Source organism: Zea mays, chromosome 6 (assembly GCF_902167145.1).
Source record: "Zea mays cultivar B73 chromosome 6, Zm-B73-REFERENCE-NAM-5.0, whole genome shotgun sequence".
Taxonomy (NCBI): domain Eukaryota; kingdom Viridiplantae; phylum Streptophyta; class Magnoliopsida; order Poales; family Poaceae; genus Zea; species Zea mays.
In genome coordinates, this window is record NC_050101.1 from 114,575,608 (window position 1) to 114,599,492 (window position 23,885).

Sequence of the window (23,885 nt, forward strand, 5' to 3'; positions counted from 1 at the left end):
CCTCGAGCTTCGAAGGGAGTGTTAATACTCGCTTGGAGGCTTTTGTCGCACTTTTTTGCAAGGGGATCAGCCTTTCTCGGTTGCGTTTTGTTCCGGTGGGTGCGCGCGAGCGCACCCGCCAGGTGTAGCCCCCGAGGCCTCGGAGGAGTGGTTTGACTCCTCTGAGGTCTTAATGCCTCGCGCAATGCTTCGGCTGGTCTGGTTGTTCCCTCATGCGAGCTGGCTGTAGCCTGGGTGCACGGTCGGGTCCCAAGTTCTCGGGCTGGTATGTTGACGCTGTCAATGGTTTGGCCAGAGCCAGGTTTGCGAGAGCAGCCCCCGAGCCTCTGCACAGGGCGAGAGGATGGTCAGGGACAGACTCGACTTTTTTACATACGCCCCTGCGTCGCCTTTCCGCAAGGAGGAGGGGGGGGGAAGTGCCATGTTGCCCTCGGAGGGCGCCGAACATGGTGTCTCCGGTGAGCTGCTGGCGGGTAATCCGAGTGGACGCCCGTGCCCCATTTGTTAGGGGTCGGCTAGAGGCCCAGAGGCGCGCCCAAAAGTACCTGCGGGCGATCTGCCGGACCCGGTCCCCTATCGACGGGGTCCGAGGGCTCGATGCCTCCCTCTGATGGGATTCCGTTACAAGATCGTTCCCGCTGGTCTCGGAAATGTCCTAGGGTACCTCGGGAGCATAGCCCGAGCCTCGGTTATGTATCGAACGTACCCAGGGTCATCCCTCGCTCTATGTCTGAGGCGGCTGTGAACCCTTCGAGGGCCAGCCTTCGAACCCCTGATCAGTAGTGGGCGCGGAGCCCGAGTGGCCTGAGGCGGCCGTTGAACCCTTCCGAGGGGCCGGCCTTCGAACCTCTGACCAGTAGTGGGTGTGGAGCCCACGCACTCTGAGGCAGCTGTTAAACCCCTCCGAGGGGCCAGCCTTCGAACCTCTGATCAGTAGGGGGCTCGGAGTCTGTTTCCTTCACGGAGAAGGGTCCTTTTCGGGGTATCCCCCTTTCCCGGTCCCTGTTGTAAGAGAGAGAAAGAGGAAAAGGAAAAGGACACGAAATCGAATGACATGGCGTACCTTTTTTGACGCGGTCATTATGGCGAAGGCGAAGCGTTGCTCGCTTCTCCTGCCAGAGGCGCCGCCTGTCCCGCCGCGGAGTTAATGCGACGGGGCGAGTGGTTCGCGGGGCGGCCGTTGCGCGTGCGCGAGCCTTTCGAGGAACGGAACACGGGCGCGCCGTCTTCACGCCGTGAGAGAGGGTTCTCTCACTGCCCCAGGATGGGACATAAGCTTGGCTGACGACGTGACCGCTGCTCCCGCCCGCCTGCCACCGCCATTACTGCCGGCCCATTTTTGGCCGTATTGACCGTCGCGCCTGGCTGGCACTGCTGGGTCGTACGCAGGGTTGCCTCGAGTCACGGTACTGGTTCCGCAGTCGAGGGGGCGTGGCAGTGGTGCGAGTGGCGGTGCAGTTGCTCGCACGTAGCGACCGGCGCGCCGGTTGCATGACGCGTGGGCGTGGGCCCCCATGCTGGGTGCGTTGGAAATTGGAGGGGCGCGCCCACTTGGCGCGGTTGCATGGCGCCTGCATGGCTGCCCGCCCTTTCGCTCGCTGGTCTAGGCGAAAGCGGAGGAATGCTCGTAACCGCGGGGCGGTTGCATGCACCGCGCGCGGCGGTTTGGCTTCTTCTGCTCTGGGCCAGCTTGCATGACGCGTGGGACCCAGCCCCCGTGCCGTAGGGGGAGGACCTTGGAGCGTGTTGGAGAAGACTCAGCCCACGACGGCTGGGGACGCAAGTAGGGAGAGTCGCCTTTAAAAGGAGGGCGACCCCCTTGAAAGGCGACCATGTCTTCGCGCTCCCTTATGCATCGTGTCTTTCCACCTTCCGAGCCCCCGGATGGGGGATGCCCGCAGTCCTTCTGTCTTGTCGTTGGAGGAATGCAACTCCGTGGGAGTTGGTACCTTTCAGCCATCGTTCGGCTTCAAGGATTTTCATTGTGCAGCCCGGCGGTCACCCAAGACGGTGACCTCCAGTTCGATGGTGGGGGAAAGCAAGCCGGGCTGCGGCCTCTGCCCCTCCCTCAGCCTCAAGGATTTTCATCATCAGTGCTGGGGAGGGGAGTGTGCCGAGTTGGGGTCGGCCCCTGCGTGGGCGGTGGCCCGCTCCTTCCCTCAGTGATCGGGGGGAAGGGCGTTCGCCGTTCGTGGCACTGGCAGCTGCCGCGTGCCCGGCTCTCGGACCCGAGTGGCTTCGGAGCCGCTCCCCGCGCCGCCTTCCGCCACGGCAGCTGGAAGAGGTTCTTCCACCGACGTGATAGCCGGGGCCACCCACGGATCGACCTCCAACTGTACGGCCTTCTGCCCGTCCTTGCCTCACGAGTTTGGGCATGGGTGGGGGCCTCCTGGCAGCAGCATCCGCCCTGAGGTCATCGCTGCTGCTGTTCGGCCCCCCGGAGCAGAAGTCGTCGTCGTCGCCGCTGCTGGAGCGGGTGACGGCGTGCCGTTCGTCGGTCTTCTGTTGCTCCGCAGGCCCCCCAACCGTGTGGGGTTGTTCGTACCTGCGGAGGTGGAATCAGAGTTCCGTTTGTAATGGCACCTTGGATGCCGGTCTTTTGTTCATTGTGGATGTCGGGGCCTGAACGTGTATGTATTTTTGGCGCGGAGCCGTGTTTTTTCCTCATTTTCGAGCACTAAGACTCGCCTGTTGGTTGTCTGAACCGCTTCACCAAGCGTGAGTCGCCCCGTGCAAAGGTGACGAGTGAGGTATCCGTATCCCGGAGGCGTAGGAGTCCCTCGGCTCGGTCGGCCTTGCTGTCCGAGGCTTCTCTTGCTTAGTTAAAGGAACCCCTCGACTGCTCTTCGATGAGCCGAAGCCAGGGGTAGCGGTGTCAGCACGGACAGAGGCAGAGTTGGCTCGAAAAGAAGACTTGGTCGGCCGGAGCCTAGCCGGGTTGTCCGTTAGCGGGACCGACGCCGGAGTTGATCTGCCGAGGCCTCGAGCCGGGCTGATGTCTTCGGGGGACAGCTGGCCGAGGCCTCGGGGTGACCGGCTGAGCCGCCTGCTCGAGCCGGATTCTTGGAGAAGACCCTGGCGGCGATGGTCCGAGCGTGATGATGATGTCGTCCTTCAGAGTGGAGATCCTCGGACCGCGTCGCCGTCCGAGGCTAGGTCGGACCTCGCCGAAGGTGTAGTCGACGCCGAGGGTGCTGCTGCTCCCTTCAACTGTCAAGATCTGAGCCTGCAGGGTCGGATTATCTTGTAGTGTGCGTTTTCTGCGGCCGCCGAGGCCCAAACACACCCTCGCCGTGTTGTAAAGCTGCGTTTCTTTTCCTCTTGTTTCGAGTATCTGGACTTTTTCGTCGGTAACAGAATTGTCTGTGCGAGCGAGAATTGCTTTTCGCGGAAGGTGATGAGTGAGGTATCCGTATCCCAGAGGCGTAGGAATCCCTCGGCTCGGTCGGCCTTGCCGCTTACGCGCACTCTTGCCCATCCATGGGGTTCTGTCACCGACGCAGCCGAGAAGGCCCGAAGAATCGCTTCGGCAGAGGAGCTTTCGAGCGTGAAGACTTGTTCGGTCCGCGGAATCACCTATCTGAACGCGAGTTACTTATCGCAGAAGGTGATGAGTGAGGTATCCGTATCCCGGAGGCGTAGGAGTCCCTCGGCTCGGTCAGCCTTGGCTGCTTACGTGTACTCCGTCGTTTTCAGGATCCACTTTCGAAGTAGTCGAAAAGCACGAAAGACATTCTGGCAGAAAGGATCTTTTTTCGAGGAAAATTTCGATGCAGAGGGGGTTCCCCCCTTTTAGCCCCCGAGGGAGGGTCGGGCTTTGCCGAGGCAAGGCTGACCCTTCCTTGATGACTAAACTTTACTCGGGAGCGAGGTATATGAATAACTTGAAAGCATTTTAAGGGTAGAAGCGACGTAGCTGTTGGATGTTCCAAGCATTGTTGTAGACCTCGCCTTGATTGTTGGCCAGCTTGTACGTTCCGGGCTTCAGAACTTTGGCGATGACGAACGGCCCTTCCCAGGGAGGCGTGAGCTTGTGCCGCCCTCGAGCGTCCTGTCGCAGCCGAAGCACCAGGTCGCCCACCTGGAGGTCTCGGGACCGGACCCCTCGGGCGTGGTAGCGTCGCAGGGACTGCTGGTACCGCGCCGAGTGTAGTAAGGCCTTGTCCCGAGCCTCTTCCAGCTGGTCCAGCGAGTCTTCTCGACTAGCTTGGTTGCTTTGGTCGGCATAGGCCCTCGTCCTCGGGGAACCGTATTCTAAGTCTGTGGGCAAGATGGCCTCGGCCCCATAGACTAGAAAGAACGGCGTGAAGCCCGTGGCTCGGCTCGGCGTTGTCCTCAGGCTCCAGACCACCGAGGGGAGTTCCTTCATCCATCGCTTGCCGAACTTGTTGAGGTCGTTGTAGATCCGAGGCTTGAGTCCTTATAGAATCATGCCGTTGGCACGCTCTACTTGCCCATTCGTCATGGGGTGAGCCACGGCGGCCCAGTCCACCAGGATGTGGTGATCCTCGCAGAAGTCCAGGAACTTTATGCCGGTGAACTGGGTGTCGTTGTCGGTGATGATGGAGTTCGGGACCCCAAAACGGTGGATGATGTTGGTGAAGAACGCCACCGCCTGTTCGGACCTGATGCTGTTTAGGGGTCGGACCTCGATCCACTTGGAGAATTTGTCGATGGCGACCAACAGGTGCGTGTAGCCCCCGGGTGCCTTCTGCAAGGGGCCGACGAGGTCCAGACCCCACACAGCAAAAGGACAGGTGATGGGTATCGTCTGCAGAGCCTGAGCAGGCAAGCGGGTCTGCCTCGCGTAGAACTGACACCCTTCGCAGGTGCGAACAATTCTAGTGGCGTCGGCCACCACTGTTGGCCAGTAGAAACCTTGTCGGAAGGCGTTTCCAACAAGGGCTCGAGGTGCTGCGTGATGGACGCAAGCCCCCGAGTGTATCTCTCGTAGGAGCTCCTGGCCTTCGGCGATGGAGATGCATCGCTGGAGGATGCCTGAGGGGCTGCGGTGGTAGAGCTCCTTCCCATCTCCCAGCAAGACAAACGACTTGGCGCATCACGCCAACCGCCGAGCTTCGGCTCGGTCGAGGGGTAGCTCTCCTCGGTGGAGATATTGCAGGTACGGGGTCTGCCAGTTTTGATTAGGCGTGACCCCGCTTCGCTCCTCCTCGACACACAGTGCCTCACCCTCGGGAGCCGAGGGTACCTCGAGCTGAACCGAGGGTGCCTCGGGCCGAGCTGAGGGTGCCTCGGGCCGAGCCGAGGGTGCCTCGGACTGAGCTGAGGGTGCCTCGGACTGAGCCGAGGGTACCTCGGTCTGGGCCGAGGGTGCCTCGGGCTCGGGCGTGTCGTCGATCTTGACGGAGGGTTGATGCAGGTATCGGGAGAAGACATCTGGGGGAACCGTTGTTCGCCCCGAGGCTATTTTAGCCAGCTCGTCCGCAGTCTCGTTGTAGCGCCGGGCGATGTGGTTGAGCTCGAGCCCGTAGAACTTGTCTTCCAGGCGCCGAACCTCATCGCAGTAGGCTTCCATCTTCGGGTCGCGGAAGTGGGAGTTCTTCATGACTTGGTCGATGACGAGTTGCGAGTCACCGCGAGCGTCGAGGCGTCGGACCCCTAGCTCGATGGCGATGCGCAACCCGTTGACCAGAGCCTCGTACTCAGCCACATTGTTGGACGCCGGGAAGTGGAGGCGTAGCACGTAGCGTAGATGCTTTCCGAGGGGCGAGATGAAGAGTAGGCCTGCGTCGGCTCCTGTCTTCATCAGCGACCCGTCGAAGAACATGGTCCAGAGTTCCGGCTGGATCGGAACTGTTGGGAGCTGGGTGTCGACCCATTCAGCCACGAAGTCCGCTAAGACTTGGGACTTGATGGCCTTCCGAGGGGCGAAGAGATTGTTTCGCCCACGATTTCCACCGCCCACTTTGCGATTCTACCCGAGGCCTCTCGGCACTAGATGATCTCCCCCAGGGGGAAGGATGACACCACAGTTACCGAATGAGACTCCAAGTAGTGTCGCAACTTCCGCCGCGTCAGGATCACCGCGTACAGTAGCTTCTGAACTTGTGGGTAGTGGATTTTGGTCTCGGACAGTACCTCGCTGATGAAGTAGACTGGCCTCTGGACGGGCAATGTATGCCCCTCTTCTCGTCTCTCAACCACAATCGCGGCGCTAACCACCTGAGTGGTCGCGGCGACGTAGATCAAGAGGGCTTCTCCGGCAGCGGGGGGCACCAAGATGGGCACATTCGTGAGGAGCGCCTTCAGGTTCCCGACTCAGGGGTCCAAGTGAAGCACTCGGCCTTCCTTAAGAGGCGGTACAGAGGCAGGCCTCTTTCGCCGAGGCGTGAGATGAAGCGGCTCAGAGCCGCAAGACATCCCATGACTCTCTGTACGCCTTTCAAGTCCTTGATGGGCCCCATGCTGGTGATGGCTGCGATCTTCTCCGGGTTGGCTTCGATGCCCCACTCAGAGACGATGAACCCCAAGAGCATGCCTCGGGGCACCCCGAAGACACACTTTTCGGGATTGAGCTTCACGCCTTTCGCCTTGAGACATCGGAATGTCACTTCAAGGTCGGAAAGGAGGTCGGAGGCTTTCCTCGTCTTGACTACGATGTCATCGACGTAGGCCTCGACCGTCCGGCCAATGTGTTGGCCGAACACATGGTTCATGCACCGCTGGTATGTCGCACCCGCATTCCTCAAGCCGAACGGCATGGTGACATAGCAGTACATGCCGAAGGGCGTGATGAAAGAAGTCGCGAGCTGGTCGGACTCCTTCATCCTGATTTGGTGATACCCTGAGTAGGCATCGAGGAAAGATAGGGTTTCGCACCCAATAGTGGAATCCACGATTTGATCGATGCGAGGCAGAGGGTAGGGAACCTTCGGACATGCTTTGTTTAGACCAGTGTAGTCTACACACATCCGCCATTTCCCTCCTTTCTTTCTCACAAGCACAGGGTTGGCAAGCCATTCGGGATGGAATACCTCTTTGATGAACCCTGCCGCCATTAGCTTGTGGATCTCCTCGCCTATGGCTCTGCGCTTTTCTTCGTCGAATCGGCGCAGAGGTTGCTTGACGGGTCGGGCTCCGGCTCGGATATCCAGCGAGTGCTCGGCGACATCCCTCGGTATGCCGGGCATGTCCGAGGGACTCCACGCGAAGACGTCGGCGTTCGCACGGAGAAAGTCGACGAGCACTGCTTCCTATTTGGGATCGAGCTCGGAGCCGATCCGGATCTGCTTGGAGGCGTCGCTGCTGGGTTCGAGGGGGACGGACTTAACCGTCTCCGCTGGCTCGAAGTTGCCGGCGTGACACTTCACGTCTGGCACCTCCTTAGAGAGGCTCTCCAGGTCGGCGATGAGGGCCTCGGACTCGGCGAGGGCCTCGGCGTACTCCACGCACTCGACGTCGCATTCGAACGCGTGTCGGTACGTGGGGCCGACGGTGATGACCCCATTGGGGCCTGGCATCTTGAGCTTGAGGTAGGTGTAGTTGGGGACGGCCATGAACTTCGTGTAGCATGGCCTCCCCAATACTGCGTGGTAGGTTCCTCGGAACCCGACCACCTCGAACGTGACGGTCTCCCTTCGGAAGTTGGAGGGTGCTCCGAAGCAGATGGGAAGGTCGAGTTGTCCGAGGGGCTGGACGCGCTTCCCGGGGATGATCCCGTGGAAAGGCGCAGCGCCTGCCCGGACCGAGGACAGATCGACACGCAGGAGCCGAGGGTCTCGGCGTAGATGATGTTGAGGCTGCTGCCTCCGTCCATGAGGACCTTGGTGAGCCTGACGTCGCCGATGATGGGGTCGACAACGAGCGGGTATTTCCCTGGGCTCGGCACGTGGTCGGGGTGGTCGGCTTGGTCGAAGGTGATGGGCTTGTCGGACCAGTCTAGGTAGACTGGCGCTGCCACCTTCACCGAACAGACCTCCCGACGCTCTTGCTTGCGGTGCCGAGCCGAGGCGTTTGCCGCTTGCCCACCGTAGACCATGAAGCAGTCGCAGACCTCGGGGAACTCTTCTGCCTGGTGATCCTCCTTCTTGTCGTCGTCGCGAGCCCTGCCACCCTCCGCGGGTGGCCCGGCCCTGTGGAAGTGGCGCCGAAGCATAGCGCACTCAAGGGTGTGCTTGACGGGCCCCTGATGATAGGGGCACGGCTCCTTGAGCATCTTGTCGAAGAGGTTGGCACCTCCGAGGGGTTTTCGAGGGTTCTTGTACTCGGCGGCGACGACAAGGTCCGCGTCAGCGGCGTCGCGTTTCGCTTGCGACTTCTTCTTGCCCTTCTTCTTGGCGCCGTGCTGAGTTGATGCCTCGGGGGCATCTTCCGGTGGGCGGCCCTAGGGCTGCTTGTCCTTCCGAAAGATAGCCTCAATCGCCTCCTGGCCAGAGGCAAACTTGGTGGTGATGTCCATCAGCTCGCTCGCCCTGGTGGGGGTCTTTCGACCCAGCTTGCTGACCAGGTCGCAGCAAGTGGTGCCGGCGAGGAACGCGCCGATGACATCCGAATCGGTGATGTTGGGCAGCTCGGTGCGCTGCTTCGAGAATCGCCGGATGTAGTCCCGGAGAGACTCTCCCGGCTGCTGCCGGCAGCTTCGGAGGTCCCAGGAGTTTCCAGGGCATACGTACGTGCCCTGGAAATTACCGGCGAAGGCTTGGACCAGGTCGTCCCAGTTGGAGATCTGCCCCGGAGACAGGTGCTCCAACCAGGCGCGAGCGGTGTCGGAGAGGAACAGGGGGAGGTTGCGGATGATGAGGTTGTCATCGTCCGTTCCACCCAGTTGGCAGGCCAGTCGGTAGTCCACGAGCCACAGTTCTGGTCTCGTCTCCCCCGAGTACTTTGTGATAGTAGTCGGGGGTCGGAACCGGGTCGGGAACGGTGCCCGTCGTATGGCGCGGCTGAAAGCCTGCGGACCGGGTGGTTCAGGCGAGGGACTCCGATCCTCCCCGCTGTCGTAGCGTCCTCCATGCCTGGGGTGGTAGCCTCGGCGCACCCTCTCGTCGAGGTGGGCCCGACGGTCGCGGTGATGGTGCTCGTTGCCGAGGCGACCCGGGGCCACAGGCGCTGTGTTGCGCTTGCGCCCGGTGTGGACCGAGGCCTCCCGCATGAATCGGGAAGTCGCGGCGCGACATTCCGAGGGGTACCCCTGCCTTCGAGAGGCGGAGCTTTCGGCCCGTCGGACCGCGGCGCCCTCCAGGAGATTCTTGAGCTCTCCCTGGATTCGCCGCCCCTCGGTGGTTGATGGCTCTGGCATCGCACGGAGAAGCATTGCTGCTGCAGCCAGGTTCTGGCCGACCCCACTGGAAGCGAGTGGCGGCCTCACCCTGACATCATCGGCGATGCAGGTGCTAGATACCCTGGGGTAGATGGCGCACTTCTCCGGCCGGAGGTTGGCCCGCCCATTCCTGCCCGATGTCCCGGCGGACCGGCTCAAGTGTTCCTGCTCCCCTGTCGAGCCTGGCCTGCACCCCGCGGATTTGCTCGAGCTGTGGGTCATGACCCCCCGCCTGAACGGGGACCACAGCTAGCTCCCGTAGGATGTCAACGTGAGGCACGGGCCTAGGGAGATCACCGTTCTCCGGCATACCAAGATGGTTGCCTTCGGAGGGACCCCCTAGATCGACGTGGAAACATTCACGACTTGGGCCACAGTCCTCGTCGCCGAGGCTGCGGCTACCATCGGAACAGTCGGAAAGGCAGTAGTCACATGCGGTCATGAAGTCCTGCATGGCACTGGGGTTACCAAGTCCAGAGAAATCCCAACAGAAGTCGGGCTCATCATCTTCCTCAGACCCGAGGGCCCGTAGGTCGAGACGTCCGTCAGCCGGTCCCAGGGTGACCGCATACGAAACCCCAAAGGGTTTGGACTCGCCTCTATGAGAGCGTCCGCCAAAGCGAAGTCGCTTGGCGGGTCGAGGCTGAATCCAAGAGGCGTGAGATGGGAATCGGTCGGTACCTCTTGGTCGACGGGCGGTGATGAAGTCACGTCAGGGACTGACTGCACCGTCGTCTCAGGTACGAGGGTGACGCCCAGCAAGCCTTTCGCGAGCGTGCTGGCGTCGTCCGTTTGTTTGGAATTGGCGTGTTGCGGGGAGACGGCGCTCGTCTTCGTCTCAAACGCGAGGTCGACGCCCGACGTGCCCCCCGTTGGGGCGCCGGCGCCGTCGACTTGCTCGACAGTCGACGAGGTGCCGCCTCCTGCTTGGCCTTGGTTGCCCCGCCTCCTCCTCCGTCGGCGAGGGAGAGGGCGGGGCGAGCTCGAATGTTTCTCTTCCACCACGCGGGGAAGACATCGTCGATTCCGCCGCCGGCGGGCGGGCTGTCGGCCGCCATTGTCGTTGTCGCACGGCGGGGGAAGGAGTATCATGTCGTAGCTGTCGTCGAGGGACATGAACTCAAGACTCCCGAAACGGAGCACTGTCCCGGGCTGGAAAGGTTGCTGGAGACTGCCCATCTGGAGCTTGACGGGAAGCTGTTCGTCAACACGCAGCAGGCCCCTACCTGGCGCGCCAACTGTCGGCGTTTCGAGACCGGGGCGTCCCTGGACCGACAAGTGAAAATGTCGCCGCGTGCCCTAGCCCAGATGGGTCGGCGCGAGGCCGAGCGCGAAGGGGGGAAAAGGCAGCCGGAGACGGGCGTGAGAGAGGTGGAAATCCCGCGGCCTTCGTGTTCGTCCCGCGCCCAGGTCGGGTGCGCTTGCAGTAGGGGGTTACAAGCGTCCACGCGGGAGAGGGAGCGAGCGGCCTCGCGCGAGCGCCTGTCCCGTCCTCTTCCCCGCGCGGCCCACCCTCTGTAAGAGGGCCCTGGTCCTTCCTTTTATAGGCGCAAGGAGAGGATCCAGGTGTACAATGGGGGTGTAGCAGAGTGCTAACGTGTCTAGCGGAGGAGAGCTAGCGCCCTAAGTACATGCCATCGTGGTAGCCGGAGAGGTTGTGGCACCCGGTTCGTGTGGTGTCGTGGCCGTCGGAGGAGCGCTGGAGCCTGGCGGAAGGACAGTTGTCGGGGCTGTCGAGTCCTTGCTGACGTCCTCTTGCTTCCGTAAGGGGGCTGAGAGCCGCCATCGTCATAGAGCGTGCGGGGCGCCATCATTACTTGTCTAGCGGAGCGAGCCAGATGGGACGCCGGTCTTGTTCCCCGTAGCCTGAGTCAGCTTGGGGTAGGGTAATGATGGCGCCTCCTGTTGACGAGGTCGGTCTGCGCCCTAGGTTGGGCGATGTGGAGGCTCCTCCGAGGTCGAGGTCGAGTCTGTCTTCCGTGGCCGAGGTCGAGTCCGAGCCCCTGGGTCGGGCGAGGCGGAGACCGTCGGCTGAGGCCAGGGCTGAGTCCGAGCCCTGGGGTCGGGCGAAGTGGAGTTCGTCGTCTTCCGGGGCTGAGCCCGAGTCCGAGCCCTGGGGTCGGGCGGATCGGAGTTCGCCGTCTTCCGGGGCTGAGCCCAAGTCCGAGCCCTGGGTCGGGCGGAGCGGAGTTCGCCGTCTTCCGGGGCTGAGCCCGAGTCCGAGCCCTGGGGTCGGGCGGATCGGAGTTCGCCGTCTTCCGGGGCTGAGCTCGAGTCCGAGCCCTGGGTCGGGCGGATCGGAGTTCGCCGTCTTCCGGGGCTGAGCCCGAGTCCGAGCCCTGGGGTCGGGCGGATCAGAGTTCGCCGTCTTCCGGGGCTAAGCCCGAGTCCGAGCCCTGGGTCGGGCGGATCGGAGTTCGTCGTCTTCTGGGGCTGAGCCCGAGTCCGAGCCCTGGGTCGAGCGGAGCGGAGTTCGCCGTCTTCCGGGGCTGAGCCCGAGTCCGAGCCCTGGGTAGGGCGGAGCGGAGTTTCCTATGGTGCCTGAGGCCGGGCCTGACTGCCTGTCAGCCTCACTCTATCGAGTGGCACAGCAGTCGGAGCGGCGCAGTCGGAGCGGCGCAGGCGGCGCTGTCCTTCTGTCAGGCCGGTCAGTGGAGCGGCGAAGTGACTGCGGTCACTTCGGCTCTGTCGACTGGAGGACGTGCGTCAGGATAAAGGTGTCAGGCCGCCTTTGCATTAAATGCCCCTGCGATTTGGTCGGTTGGCGTGGCGATTTGGCCAGGGTTGCTTCTTGGCGAAGACTGGGCCTTGGGCGAGCCGGAAGTTTGTTCGTCGCTGGAGGGGGGCCTCGAGCGAGACGGAGATCCTCCGGGGTCGGCTGCCCTTGCCCGAGGCTGGGCTCGGGCGAGGCGTGATCGAGTCCCTCGAATGGACCGATCCCTGGCTTAGTCGCACCCATCAGGCCTTTGCAGCTTTGTGCTGATGGGGGTTACCAGCTGAGAATTAGGAGCCTTGAGGGTACCCCTAATTATGGTCCCCGACACTACCTGTGTTGATTCTCTTGGGGTTATTGTGTTTCGCTAAGACTCTTCTCTAGCCATTTGGCAATACTGTGCTAACACTTAACCAAGTCTTTGTGGCATTAAGTTCAAGTTTTACAGGATCACCTCTTCACCCCCCCTCTAGGTGCTCTCACAAGAGTGAATTTGACAAGCTAAAATTTGCAAGGGATGCCTACACGATTGGTAGACACCCCTCAATTAAGGATGGTCTTGGCTTCAAGAGAGAAGTCAAGAACTTAACAAGCCATAAGGCTTCCATCTCCGCCAAGGAGAAAGGGAAGGCCCCTATGGCTAGTAGTGCTCAAAAGAACCATGCCTTCATGTATCATGATAGGAGACATTCTAGAAATGTTTATAGAAGTAATGATGCTTTTGATTCTCATGCCATGGTTACTTCTAGTTCTTCTATTATGCATGATAGAAATTTAGCTAGGAAAAATGTTGTTAATCATATGCCTAGAAGAAATATTATTCATTTTCCTAGGAAAGTAATGAATGAACCTTCTATAATTTATTATGCTTGCAATGCTTCCTTTGCTATTTGTAGAAAGGATAAGAAGATAATTGCTAGGAAATTAGGGGCCAAATGTAAGGGAGACAAGACTTGCATTTGGGTCCCTAAGACTATTGTGACTAATCTTGTAGGACCCAACATGAGTTGGGTACCTAAGACCCAAGCCTAAATTTGCCTTGCAGGTTTATGCATCCGGGGGCTCAAGCTGGATTATCGACAGCGGATGCACAAACCACATGACGGGGGAAAAGAGGATGTTCTCTTTCTACGTCAAGAACAAGGATCCCCAAGATTCAATCATATTCGGTGATGGGAACCAAGGCAAGGTGAAAGGGTTAGGAAAAATTGCTATTTCATCCGAGCACTCTATTTCTAATGTATTTTTAGTTGAGTCACTTGGATATAATTTGTTATCTGTAAGTCAATTATGTAATATGGGATATAATTGTCTATTCACAAATGTAGATGTGTCTGTCTTTAGAAGAAGTGATGGTTCATTAGCTTTTAAGGGTGTATTAGACGGCAAACTCTATTTAGTTGATTTTGCAAAAGAGGAGGCCAGTCTAGATGCATGCTTAATTGCTAAGACTAGCATGGGTTGGTTGTGGCATCGCCGCTTAGCAGTTAGCACATGTAGGGATGAAGAACCTTCACAAGCTTCTAAAGGGAGAACACGTGATAGGTCTAACTAATGTTACTTTCGAAAAAGATAGACCTTGTGCAGCTTGTCAAGCAGGGAAACAGGTGGGAAGCTCTCTTCATGCCAAAAATGTGATGACAACATCAAGACCCCTGGAGTTACTTCATATGGATCTTTTCGGACCCGTCGCCTATCTAAGCATAGGAGGAAGTAAGTATGGTCTTGTTATAGTTGATGATTTTTCCCGCTTCACTTGGGTATTCTTTTTGCAGGATAAATCTAAAACCCAAGGGATCCTCAAGCACTTCCTAAGGAGAGCTCAAAACGAGTTTGAGCTCAAGGTGAAGAAGATAAGGAGCGACAATGGGTCCGAATTCAAGAACCTTCAAGTGGAGGAGTATCTTGAGGAGGAAGGAATCAAGCACGAGTTCTCTGCCCCCTACACACCACAACAAAATGGTGTGGTAGAGAGGAAGAACAGGACGCTTATAGACATGGCGAGAACGATGCTTGGAGAGTTCAAGACCCCCTAGCGCTTTTGGTCGGAAGCCGTGAACACGGCTTGTCACGCCATCAACCGGGTCTACCTTCATCGCCTCCTCAAGAAGACTTCGTATGAGCTACTAACCGGTAACAAACCCAATGTTTCATATTTCCGAGTTTTTGGGAGTAAATGCTACATTCTAGTGAAGAAGGGTAGGAATTCCAAATTTGCTCCCAAAGCGGTAGAAGGGTTTTTGTTAGGTTATGACTCAAATACAAAGGCATATAGGGTCTTCAACAAATCATCGGGTTTGGTTGAAGTCTCTAGCGACGTTGTATTTGATGAGACTAATGGTTCTCCAAAAGAGCAAGTTGTTGATCTTGATGATGTAGATGAAGAAGACATTCCAACGGCCGCAATGCGCACCATGGCGATTGGAGATGTGAGGCCAATGGAACAAAAGGAGCAAGATCAACCTTCTTCCTCAACAATGGTGCATCCCCCAACTCAAGACGATGAACAGGTTCATCAAGAAGAGGCATGTGATCAAGGGGGAGCACAAGATGTTCATGTGATAGAGGAAGAAGCACAACCGACACCTCCAACTCAAGTTCGAGCGATGATTCAAAGGGATCATCCCGTCGACCAGATTTTGGGTGACATTAGCAAGGGAGTAACTACTCGGTCTCGATTAGTTAATTTTTGTGAGCATTACTCCTTTGTCTCTTCTATTGAGCCTTTCAGGGTAGAGGAGGCCTTGCTAGATCCGAGCTGGGTGTTGGCCATGCAGGAGGAGCTCAACAACTTCAAAAGAAATGAAGTTTGGACACTGGTGCCTCGTCCCAAGCAAAATGTTGTGGGAACCAAGTGGGTGTTCCGCAACAAACAAGACGAGCACGGGGTGGTGACAAGGAACAAGGCACGACTTGTGGCAAAAGGTTATGCCCAAGTCGCAGGTTTGGACTTTGAGGAGACTTTTGCTCTTGTGGCTAGGCTAGAGTCCATTCATATTTTGCTAGCATATGCCGCTCACCATTCTTTCAGGTTGTTCCAAATGGATGTGAAGAGCGCCTTCCTCAACGGGCCAATCAAGGAAGAGGTGTACGTGGAGCAACCCCCAGGCTTCGAGGATGACCGGTACCCCGACCATGTCTATAAGCTCTCTAAGGCGCTCTATGGACTTAAGCAAGCCCCAAGAGCATGGTATGAATGCCTTAGAGACTTTTTAATTGCTAATGCTTTCAAGGTTGGGAAAGCCGATCCAACTCTTTTTACTAAGACATGTGATGGTGATCTTTTTGTGTGCCAAATTTATGTCGATGCCATAATATTTGGTTCTACTAACCAAAAGTCTTGTGAAGAGTTTAGCAGGGTGATGACTCAAAAGTTTGAGATGTCGATGATGGGCGAGTTAAGCTATTTCCTTGGGTTCCAAGTGAGGCAACTCAAAGATGGGACCTTCATCTCCCAAACGAAGTACACGCAAGACTTGATCAAGCGGTTTGGGATGAAGGACGCCAAGCCCGCAAAGACTCCAATGGGAACCGACGGACACACCGACCTCAACAAAGGAGGTAAGTCTGTTGATCAAAAGGCATACCGGTCTATGATAGGGTCTTTACTTTATTTATGTTCTAGTAGACCGGATATTATGCTTAGCGTATGCATGTGTGCTAGATTTCAATCCGATCCAAGGGAATGTCACTTAGTGGCGGTGAAGTGAATTCTTAGATATTTAGTCGCTACGCCTTGCTTTGGGATCTGGTATCCAAAGGGGTCTACCTTTGACTTGATTGGATATTCAGATTCCGACTATGCTGGATGTAAGGTCGATAGGAAGAGTACATCGGGGACGTGCCAATTCTTAGGAAGGTCTCTGGTGTCATGGAGTTCTAAGAAACAAACTTCTGTTGCCCTATCCACCGCTGAGGCCGAGTACGTTGCCGCAGGACAGTGTTGCGTGCAACTACTTTGGATGAGGCAAACCCTCAGGGACTTTGGCTACAATTTGAGCAAAGTCCCACTCCTATGTGATAATGAGAGTGTTATCCGCATGGCGGATAATCCTGTTGAACACAGCCGCACAAAGCACATAGATATCCGACATCACTTTTTGAGAGACCACCAGTAAAAGGGGGATATTGAAGTGTTTCATGTTAGCTCCGAGAACCAGCTAGCCGATATCTTTACCAAGCCTTTAGATGAGCAGACCTTTTGCAAGTTGCGTAGTGAGCTAAATGTCTTAGATTCGTGGAACTTGGATTGATTTATAGCATACATGTGTTTCATGCTTTGATCATGTTCCTTTAAGCATTTTGTTTATTTATGGTGCTCAAGTTGTACAAACACTCCCCGGACCTTACAAGTCCATTTGCAAGTGATGCACAAATTTAGGGGGAGATGTGCTACAACTTGACCCTTTGAGACTAACTGTGTCCTTGAGTTTGCTTAATTTAGTCCCAAAGGAGGTTTGAAAGGGAAAAGGTGGACTTGGACCATGCAAGACTTCCACTGCACTTCGATAAAAGAGTAACTTATTCCAAGTTCATCTCTGTACTCTTATTGCCTTTTTACTCTTAGTTGAAGATTTTGGTAAGGCAATGGGGTTATAGGGCCAAAATTGATCCCGTTTTGGTGCTTGATGCCAAAGGGGGAGAAAATAAGGCCAAAGCAAGAAATGGATCAGCTACCACTTGTGAATTTTGAAAATAGTAGAGTTAGAGTTTTTGTCTGTCAAAATACTTCTATTTGTCTCTTATTGTCAAAAGTTGGTCTCTTGTGGGGAGAAGGATTAATTATGGAAAAGGGGGGAGTTTTTGAATCTTTGATCAATTTCTCTTGAAATATCTCTCTTTATGTTTCAACAAGTGTGTTTGACTTAGAGATATGAAATTGAGGTTGATTTGCAAAAACAAACCAAGTGGTGGCAAAGAATGATCCATATATGCCAAATTTGAGTCAAAATAATTTTGAGTTCTTATTTGGATTGATTTTGCACTTGTTCTACTTGCTTTATGTTGTGTTGGCATAAATCACCAAAAAGGGGAAGATTGAAAGGGAAATGTGCCCTTGGGCCATTTCTAAGTATTTTGGTGATTTAGTGTCCAACACACGTGCCTAAGTGTTAAATGGTGGACAAAGTACAAATCAAGTATAAAGGTATGTTTCTCAGACTTAGTACATTGTTTTAGAGACTAATGTATTGTGTCTAAGTGCTGGAAACAGGAAAAATCAAGTTGAAATTAAAGATGGCTTTGTTCAGCCAAAGTCAGCTCTGTCTGGGTGCACCGGACTGTCCGGTGGTGCACCGGACAGTGTCCGGTGCGCTAGGATGGCTCAGGCGAACTTGCTGCTCTCGGGAAGTGATTAACGGCGTACGGCTATAATTCATCGGACTGTCCGGTGTGCACCGGACTGTCCGGTGAGCCAACTGTCGGCCGCGCGATCCGCGCGAGACACGTGGCCGAGCCAACGGTCGGAAGGGGACACCGGACTGTCCGGTGTGCCAACGGCTCGAAATCTGCAACGGTCGGCTTCGCCAAAGAAGGAAAGAAATCCGCACCGGACAGTGTCCGGTGGTGCACCGGACTGTCCGGTGTGCCAGGCGACAGAAGGCAAGAATTGTCTTCCTGGAATGCACTCAACGGCTCCTAGCTGCCTTGGGGCTATAAAAGGGACCCCTAGGCGCATGGAGGAGGACACCAAGCATTCTCTAAGCATTTCTAAGCACCAAGACTTTGATTCCGCGCATTTGATTCTTTGTGATAGCAATTAGAGCTCCATTTGAGTTGTAAACTCGCCGAGTTGTGTTGTGAGCTTTTGTTGTGACTTGTGTGCGTGTTGGTACTCTGATTTCGTGTCTTGTGTGCGTTGCTCATCCTTCCTTACTCCGTGCTTCTTTGTGAACATCAAAGTGTAAGGGCGAGAGGCTCCAAGTTGTGGAGATTCCTCGCAAGTGGGATATAGTAAAGTGAAAGCAAAACACCGTGGTATTCAAGTGGGTCTTTGGATCGCTTGAAAGGGGTTGATTGCAACCCTCATCCGTTGGGACGCCACAACGTGGAGTAAGCAAGTGTTGGACTTGGCCGAACCACGGGATAAACCATTGTGCCATCTCTGTGTTGATCTCTTTGTGGTTATCGTGTTGTGCAAGCTCTCCTCTCTAGCCACTTGGCTTAATTGTGCTAACTCCTAATCAAGTTTTGTGGATTAAGTTTCAAGTTTTTATAGGATCACCTATTCACCTCCCCTCTAGGTGCTCTCACACACAAGCACCTAACTGTAACACACTCTAAGCAATACACGATCAGCACTACACTGAACTAAGGCTCTAGCATGAACCAGTATAACCCCATGTCTCAGATCCACCTTCGAGCTCCCTGTAGCTCACCATTCAGAGTGGATCTGCGCTAGCACCCTGCCGAATACAAATCTTATTGTTCTTCGGTTTCCGAAACCACGACACTATATTTTAACTTATTATAAACTAACTCTTTTATTTTAGCCATATATAAAAACAACTACAAAACAATTTTTCTTTGTGTTGGGGGATGGGCCCTTCTAGCCCCCTGTCTACGCAACTGAAGATGGTTAAACAAAGCAGGGCATCTCATTTTAGTCTCTTTAGTCTTCTCCTCTATGCCTACCTATCATCATATAGTGTTTCCCTTGACGGTGTGGGCATGAAATAAAATTGATAAAATCGTGATATCGTTTCTCTGGAAGGGGAAACATAATGCAAATGGTGAACCTGCCTAGCAGATGCGTAGCTAGGAGTATGGGGGTGCCCACTGTATACACAATATATGTATATATAAGTATATTTATAAAAGGAATAAAATATCTAAAAATATTTAACATAGGAAGGATGTTGTGCTAACAGTGTTGTAGCTTGTGCTTCCTTTGTGTTTTGGTCGACAAAGTCTTGGGATAGCATGGTGGACGAAAAAAATGATCACAAAATCAACAGTCCAACGCTTGATCGCTCGGATTCTTTGACGGAAGGAACTCGCGAGATGCTGCTGGAAGTAGGCTGCTGAGTGTAAGCTTGCGAAAATAGTGAAATGTCCAAATAATTTAACGGTGGGTCTAGCTTTTGAGAGTGAGAGGTACACACACGTGGCACCTTGCTAGCCAACGGTGAGACATTGAGTTGATCTGGATCACTTCAACATTCAATCTCCCTTTTTTATTATAAAAACATATCTACTTTAACTAGAATTAACAAGGTATTCTTATTCCTTTGTACAACGGGATCAGGGATTTATCCAGCATCAAAATGATCGAGACTGATCCACAACTCGATATATATGATGTGACTATTTGTACAATCATATGTCAAGGCTGAGGATTTCATTCATGTAAGTATAATTTATTTAATCGTTTGATATTATATTTTTAGTGGACGAACCATCAGTGCTACCCACATTGAGGAAACGAGCTTTCACATAGGTTTTTTCAACACACGAGAGGGTTCTGTAATGCTCTCTATTGGTCCCGGAGGCTGTGCTTTTCCATGCTCAGACATAAACCCCATGTCCCTTTAATCCTACCTTAATCGAAAGGTAGAGATTCTGTCGTTGCATTAAAAATATGAAATGTCATAAATAGCGATGGATTTCATTTGATAAAACGAAACATTAGAAATATAGGCAGGTTTGGCCAGAAAAAAATTGATTCTACTTATTGAAAATAAAGAGAGAATAGGCGGCTAGAGGTCAAACTGTCAAAGCAACATAAACCAATTTCCTGATAAGAAAAGGGCAATTGTTATAAACACTTTATTTTTCCAATTTTCCAACATTCATAGTCTTATAGGCTTGCGAAAAATTCTTGTAAGACAAAGCACTAATAAGCATTTTCTATTCAATATACATCTATGAATACTGAAGGGAGTCAAGAACCTATGTTCATCTCTCTTCTAATCTAGTACAATGGCCCCGTTTGGCACAATTTCACATATTTAAGCAGAAGCTATATCAAATAGTAGGCTTCTGCAGCAATTTATCAATTCAGCTTCTTCTCAGAATAAACTAAAAGCATGCGATAAACAAAAGTTTTTTTCACTAGCTTCTTAGATAAGTTACTTTTCCAACAACAACAGCTCTACCAAACAGGGCACAAGAACTAAATCTTACTGTCCACCACCAACATGAAGAGAACCAATAGACAAACAGAAGAATATAAGAAAATAAAAAATGCCTCCCATTCTCATCAAGAATTGCAACCAACTAGCTGCTGGAGAGAACCTCCTGCTATCAAAGGCAATTAGGCAGCACTCTCAAATCTTTGCCTTACTTCCATTCTACTTGCTAAGCCCAGATGGCTAGAGATGCCATGGCCATGGCACCAAGGAACAAGGCAATGTATGAGCCGACTTGAAGCCTCAAGTTACAGCTCATCCTCTTGCTGAGAAAATCAGCTGCGATGAGGTCCACCAAGGCCATGTAGATCAGAATACCAGCCGAAATGGAATCCAGAATTCCCTCTACCACAAGTGCCCTAGGGCTGTTGGGATTGTAGAACGACGCGATACCAGACCCCACGGTAATCCCAGCAGGTGTTGTGATAGCGAAGAAGAAAGCCATAAGGAGTGCAGAGAAACTCTTGAACTGAGCCTGCATTTTGTTGGGCAATGAACACAGCACCACAAACACAAACACAGACACATCTGCTTTCAAATGACAAGTTGTTGATCCAAATCACAAAAGGAAGTACTAGATATTAACCTCGGAAATGCAGCCGCCCAATGCAAAGCCCTCAAAAAACTGGTGGAAGGAGAGAGCAGCACCTAGAGGTTTGATGGTGCAAGGATTCTGTGAGACGCCCAAAGATAGCCCGATGATCACTGAGTGCGATACAATCCCAAGCTCAAGAATCTAGTAGAGAAAATAGCATATGGTTATTCGCCATTTTGTGGATATGAAGCAAGGTACCACATGATGTATCTCTGGTCACCGTACTAGTTACAGGAAACCTAATGGAATCAAGTCAGAAGGAATAACTGCACACAGTACAATATGAAGAGATGCATGAAAGTGATTACATAGTACTTAATGATGCTCTACTTGAGACAAGAAGCTAGAACTACCTTAAGACCATATGAATAAATGCAGTTTCATAATACTCTTGGCAACATCGATTGATTTATTACCATTAGGTGAGTAATCAATATGCTAGACCACGTAATTGAACATTGGTTAGTGTTAAATTCTGATTGTCTTTTGAATCATTGATGTAAAAGGCCCCTTTAGCAAGGCCCTGACTTCTCTAACAATAGTTTCGGCTCAGACTTCTTTGGCTTCTAGCCGTTTTATAATTCGTATGGCAAAACAAGTTCTCCTATGTGTTTTTTAGAATGATGTTTGAAGAGAACGTATGAGGAGACTTTAGAAGTCACGTTTTTTAACAAGTTCTCCTAGCAATAAAATGGTTCTGGCTCTCGAAAGGTCCTCGACAAGAAACCGTTTTTTTAACTGTTTGGTAGAGCTTCACCATGAGTCCGAGCTAGAGCCATCGAAAGAGCCATGCTAAAGGGGCATGCTAAAGGGGCGTATGTGGTGTTCCCATTAAGAGTTTGTTAGGTTATTTTCAATCCATATGGAAGAGATTTTGACTTACCAGGGATTAAAACTCCCTCAATCCCCCTCAATCTATATGGATTGGGGTAGAACCGAACAAGCCCTAATGCTTACGCTACAATTTCTCCTTTTTAAAAAAAATAGCGGCTCTAGCTGGTCATACATGTTTCCACTCTAGGTTATCATGGGCCAAAATTTTAAACTGACCACAACTCCAACATGCATGCCACATTATATTGTCACTCTCTAGTAACAATTCCTCATGAAGTTGGGCATTGAGCAAGTACCATCATTTCATCATGCAATTGAAATATGTATTTTTGTTGTGTGTTTTGAGAACAGAGTACATTTTGTTAGAAACGCACAGTACCTGGGAGACGACCACATGACGAGCTTGGGACGGCTCCTCATCATGCCCATCGTGACAGTCATCACATGGGCCGTGCCCGTGGGCGTGGCTATGCCTATGTGCTGCGGCATGCGCGTGCATCCCCACGATGTGCATGGGGTCCTTGTGGCCTCCCCCGTCTCTCCCAATGCTGCTGCCAGTGCTCGCCACGAGCGCGCCGTCCTGTAGCAGCGCAACGATCACGTCGTGGCCGCTCGCATTGGCACTGGCACTGGCATTGCCAACGACGACGGCGGCTTCCTCCGCATCGGCGTGGTGCTTCTTGCGCTCGTACATATGCGTGCCGACGAAGTCGAAGACGAGCGTCCCGAGCGCCGCGAGCATGGCGACGAACCCTGGGAACGGGAAGCGGCGCCACGGCGCGGCGGGGAGACAAGGGTCCGTGAGCGCCTCGTCCGCGTCGTGCAGCATGTGGACGAAGCCCGTGGCCAGGATCACCCCGGCCGCGAACGCCTTTACGAGCACGAACGCCCCACCGGTGGAGGAGGAGGAGGAGGCTCCATGCCCGTGGCAGCGGCGGCCGACGAGCGGGATCGCGACGCCGGTCGCGCCTGCGACGAGTATGGCCACGACGAACACCATCTTAAGCCTCAGCGCCGCCGCCTCGTCGCGGCACTCCACCTCATCGGCGCCGCTAGACGGGTCGCAGCTCGCCGTGGAGACCGACGCTGCTACCACCGAGGCACCGAGAGAGCAGAGAGATACATGCACGCAACGCATGTCGCGTCAAAATCACACAACGACCACGAGAGGAATCAATTTGTTGACCTACTTACCTGCCATCTGCTGCAGGTACGTGCGGATGTACGACGATTCCATCATCTCCTACGATTCATAGCAACGCAACAACTGAATTATCAAAAAAAACTGCGATTCCGCCTCGCAATTCAGCGGCGTAAATGGAGGGGAAACTAACGACAACGGAGGAATTAACACGACCCAAATTTGGAAGGGAAAGGAATAATAGCAGCGAGAAGATAAGCAATGTGGCCCAGGAAAGCGCGACGGTGCAGAGCACACGCGGCGAAATTAGGGCCGCGCCACGAGGTTCGTAGGGGACGGACGAGATGGGAGGGAGAAGGTGGCGCGCACCTCGAGGAGCGGCATCGCCGCTGCAGAGAACGCTGCCGATGCGGAAACAGATATCCCTCTCTCGAGCAATCGATGGATTCTTACAATAACCAGCGGCCTCCATCAATCGTTTTTATACGCGCGAGAAGAGGCGTGATTCCTCACTCACCTCGGGACGTCGGCGAGGCTAGCGGGACCCGCCACACGACGAGAATGTTGTCATCCCACGCGGCCCGCCGTCCGATCGAATCATACGGCGGCGCAGATGTCAGCACGCGGAGTGGGCACGCTGCGGGGGCATGCTGAGTCTGTGGATGGCGGGGAGGGTCCCGACAACGAACAGGTCTCTGCAGACCGGGCGCGGCGAGTTGAGTGCTGAGGCGTGCGGCTCCAGGCATGGAGCAACGATGTCGACACCATGGCTTCGCCGGAAGAACGAGAGACAGTGCAGTAGACTGGTAGCGTTTGGACTTCGATCCTCCTGTCTGCGTGTCTCGGAATCTCTAGAAACAAATCTCCGCGTAGCCTTTCACCTAAATATAAAACTTGAATTCCATATAGTACATCTGAACCGAGTTTGAATTTCATAGTACATCCGAACCGATCAACAAACTCGAATTTCACTTTTAGTATATTCGAAGGTCAAGACATCGTCGGGGCTGTACCAGCTCTACACGCGGTCCGACAAATTGGAGACTGAAACTGGCAATCGCTATCATGACCGCATGACACTGCCCTTGCCAATCATCCTCTTATTGAACCGTGATAGATTGACCAGTGAAATCAGTTCATCAATACAGCTGCAGCAGCTGTTTGGACTGCAGCTGCAATCCAATCCATAGAGA

At 54.0% G+C, this 23,885-nt stretch overlaps 1 protein-coding gene across 2 annotated transcripts; it reads right to left on the reverse strand.

The window, feature by feature from the left end:
* Positions 1–19,939: 19,939 nt before the first annotated feature.
* Positions 19,940–23,196, reverse strand: LOC100281339 (uncharacterized). Of its 2 annotated transcripts, XM_008649573.4 has the most exons (5): positions 23,062–23,196; positions 22,746–22,794; positions 21,931–22,637; positions 20,709–20,858; positions 19,940–20,597 (listed from the first exon to the last, which is right to left on the reverse strand). In XM_008649573.4, the coding sequence occupies exons 1-5, from the start codon at positions 23,074–23,076 to the stop codon at positions 20,292–20,294; spliced, it is 1,227 nt and encodes a 408-aa protein (XP_008647795.1). In that variant the 5' UTR covers positions 23,077–23,196; the 3' UTR covers positions 19,940–20,291.
* Positions 23,197–23,885: the final 689 nt, after the last annotated feature.

What these genes read in the sequence shown, in the direction of transcription:
- LOC100281339 (XM_008649573.4), bottom strand. An exon ending in GTACCTGCAGCAGATGGCAG is followed by an intron (nt 22,638 to 22,745) that starts GTAAGTAGGTCA and finishes CGGTGGTAGCAG; the next exon opens with CGTCGGTCTCCACGGCGAGC. An exon ending in TGGGCGGCTGCATTTCCGAG is followed by an intron (nt 20,598 to 20,708) that starts GTTAATATCTAG and finishes AACAAAATGCAG; the next exon opens with GCTCAGTTCAAGAGTTTCTC.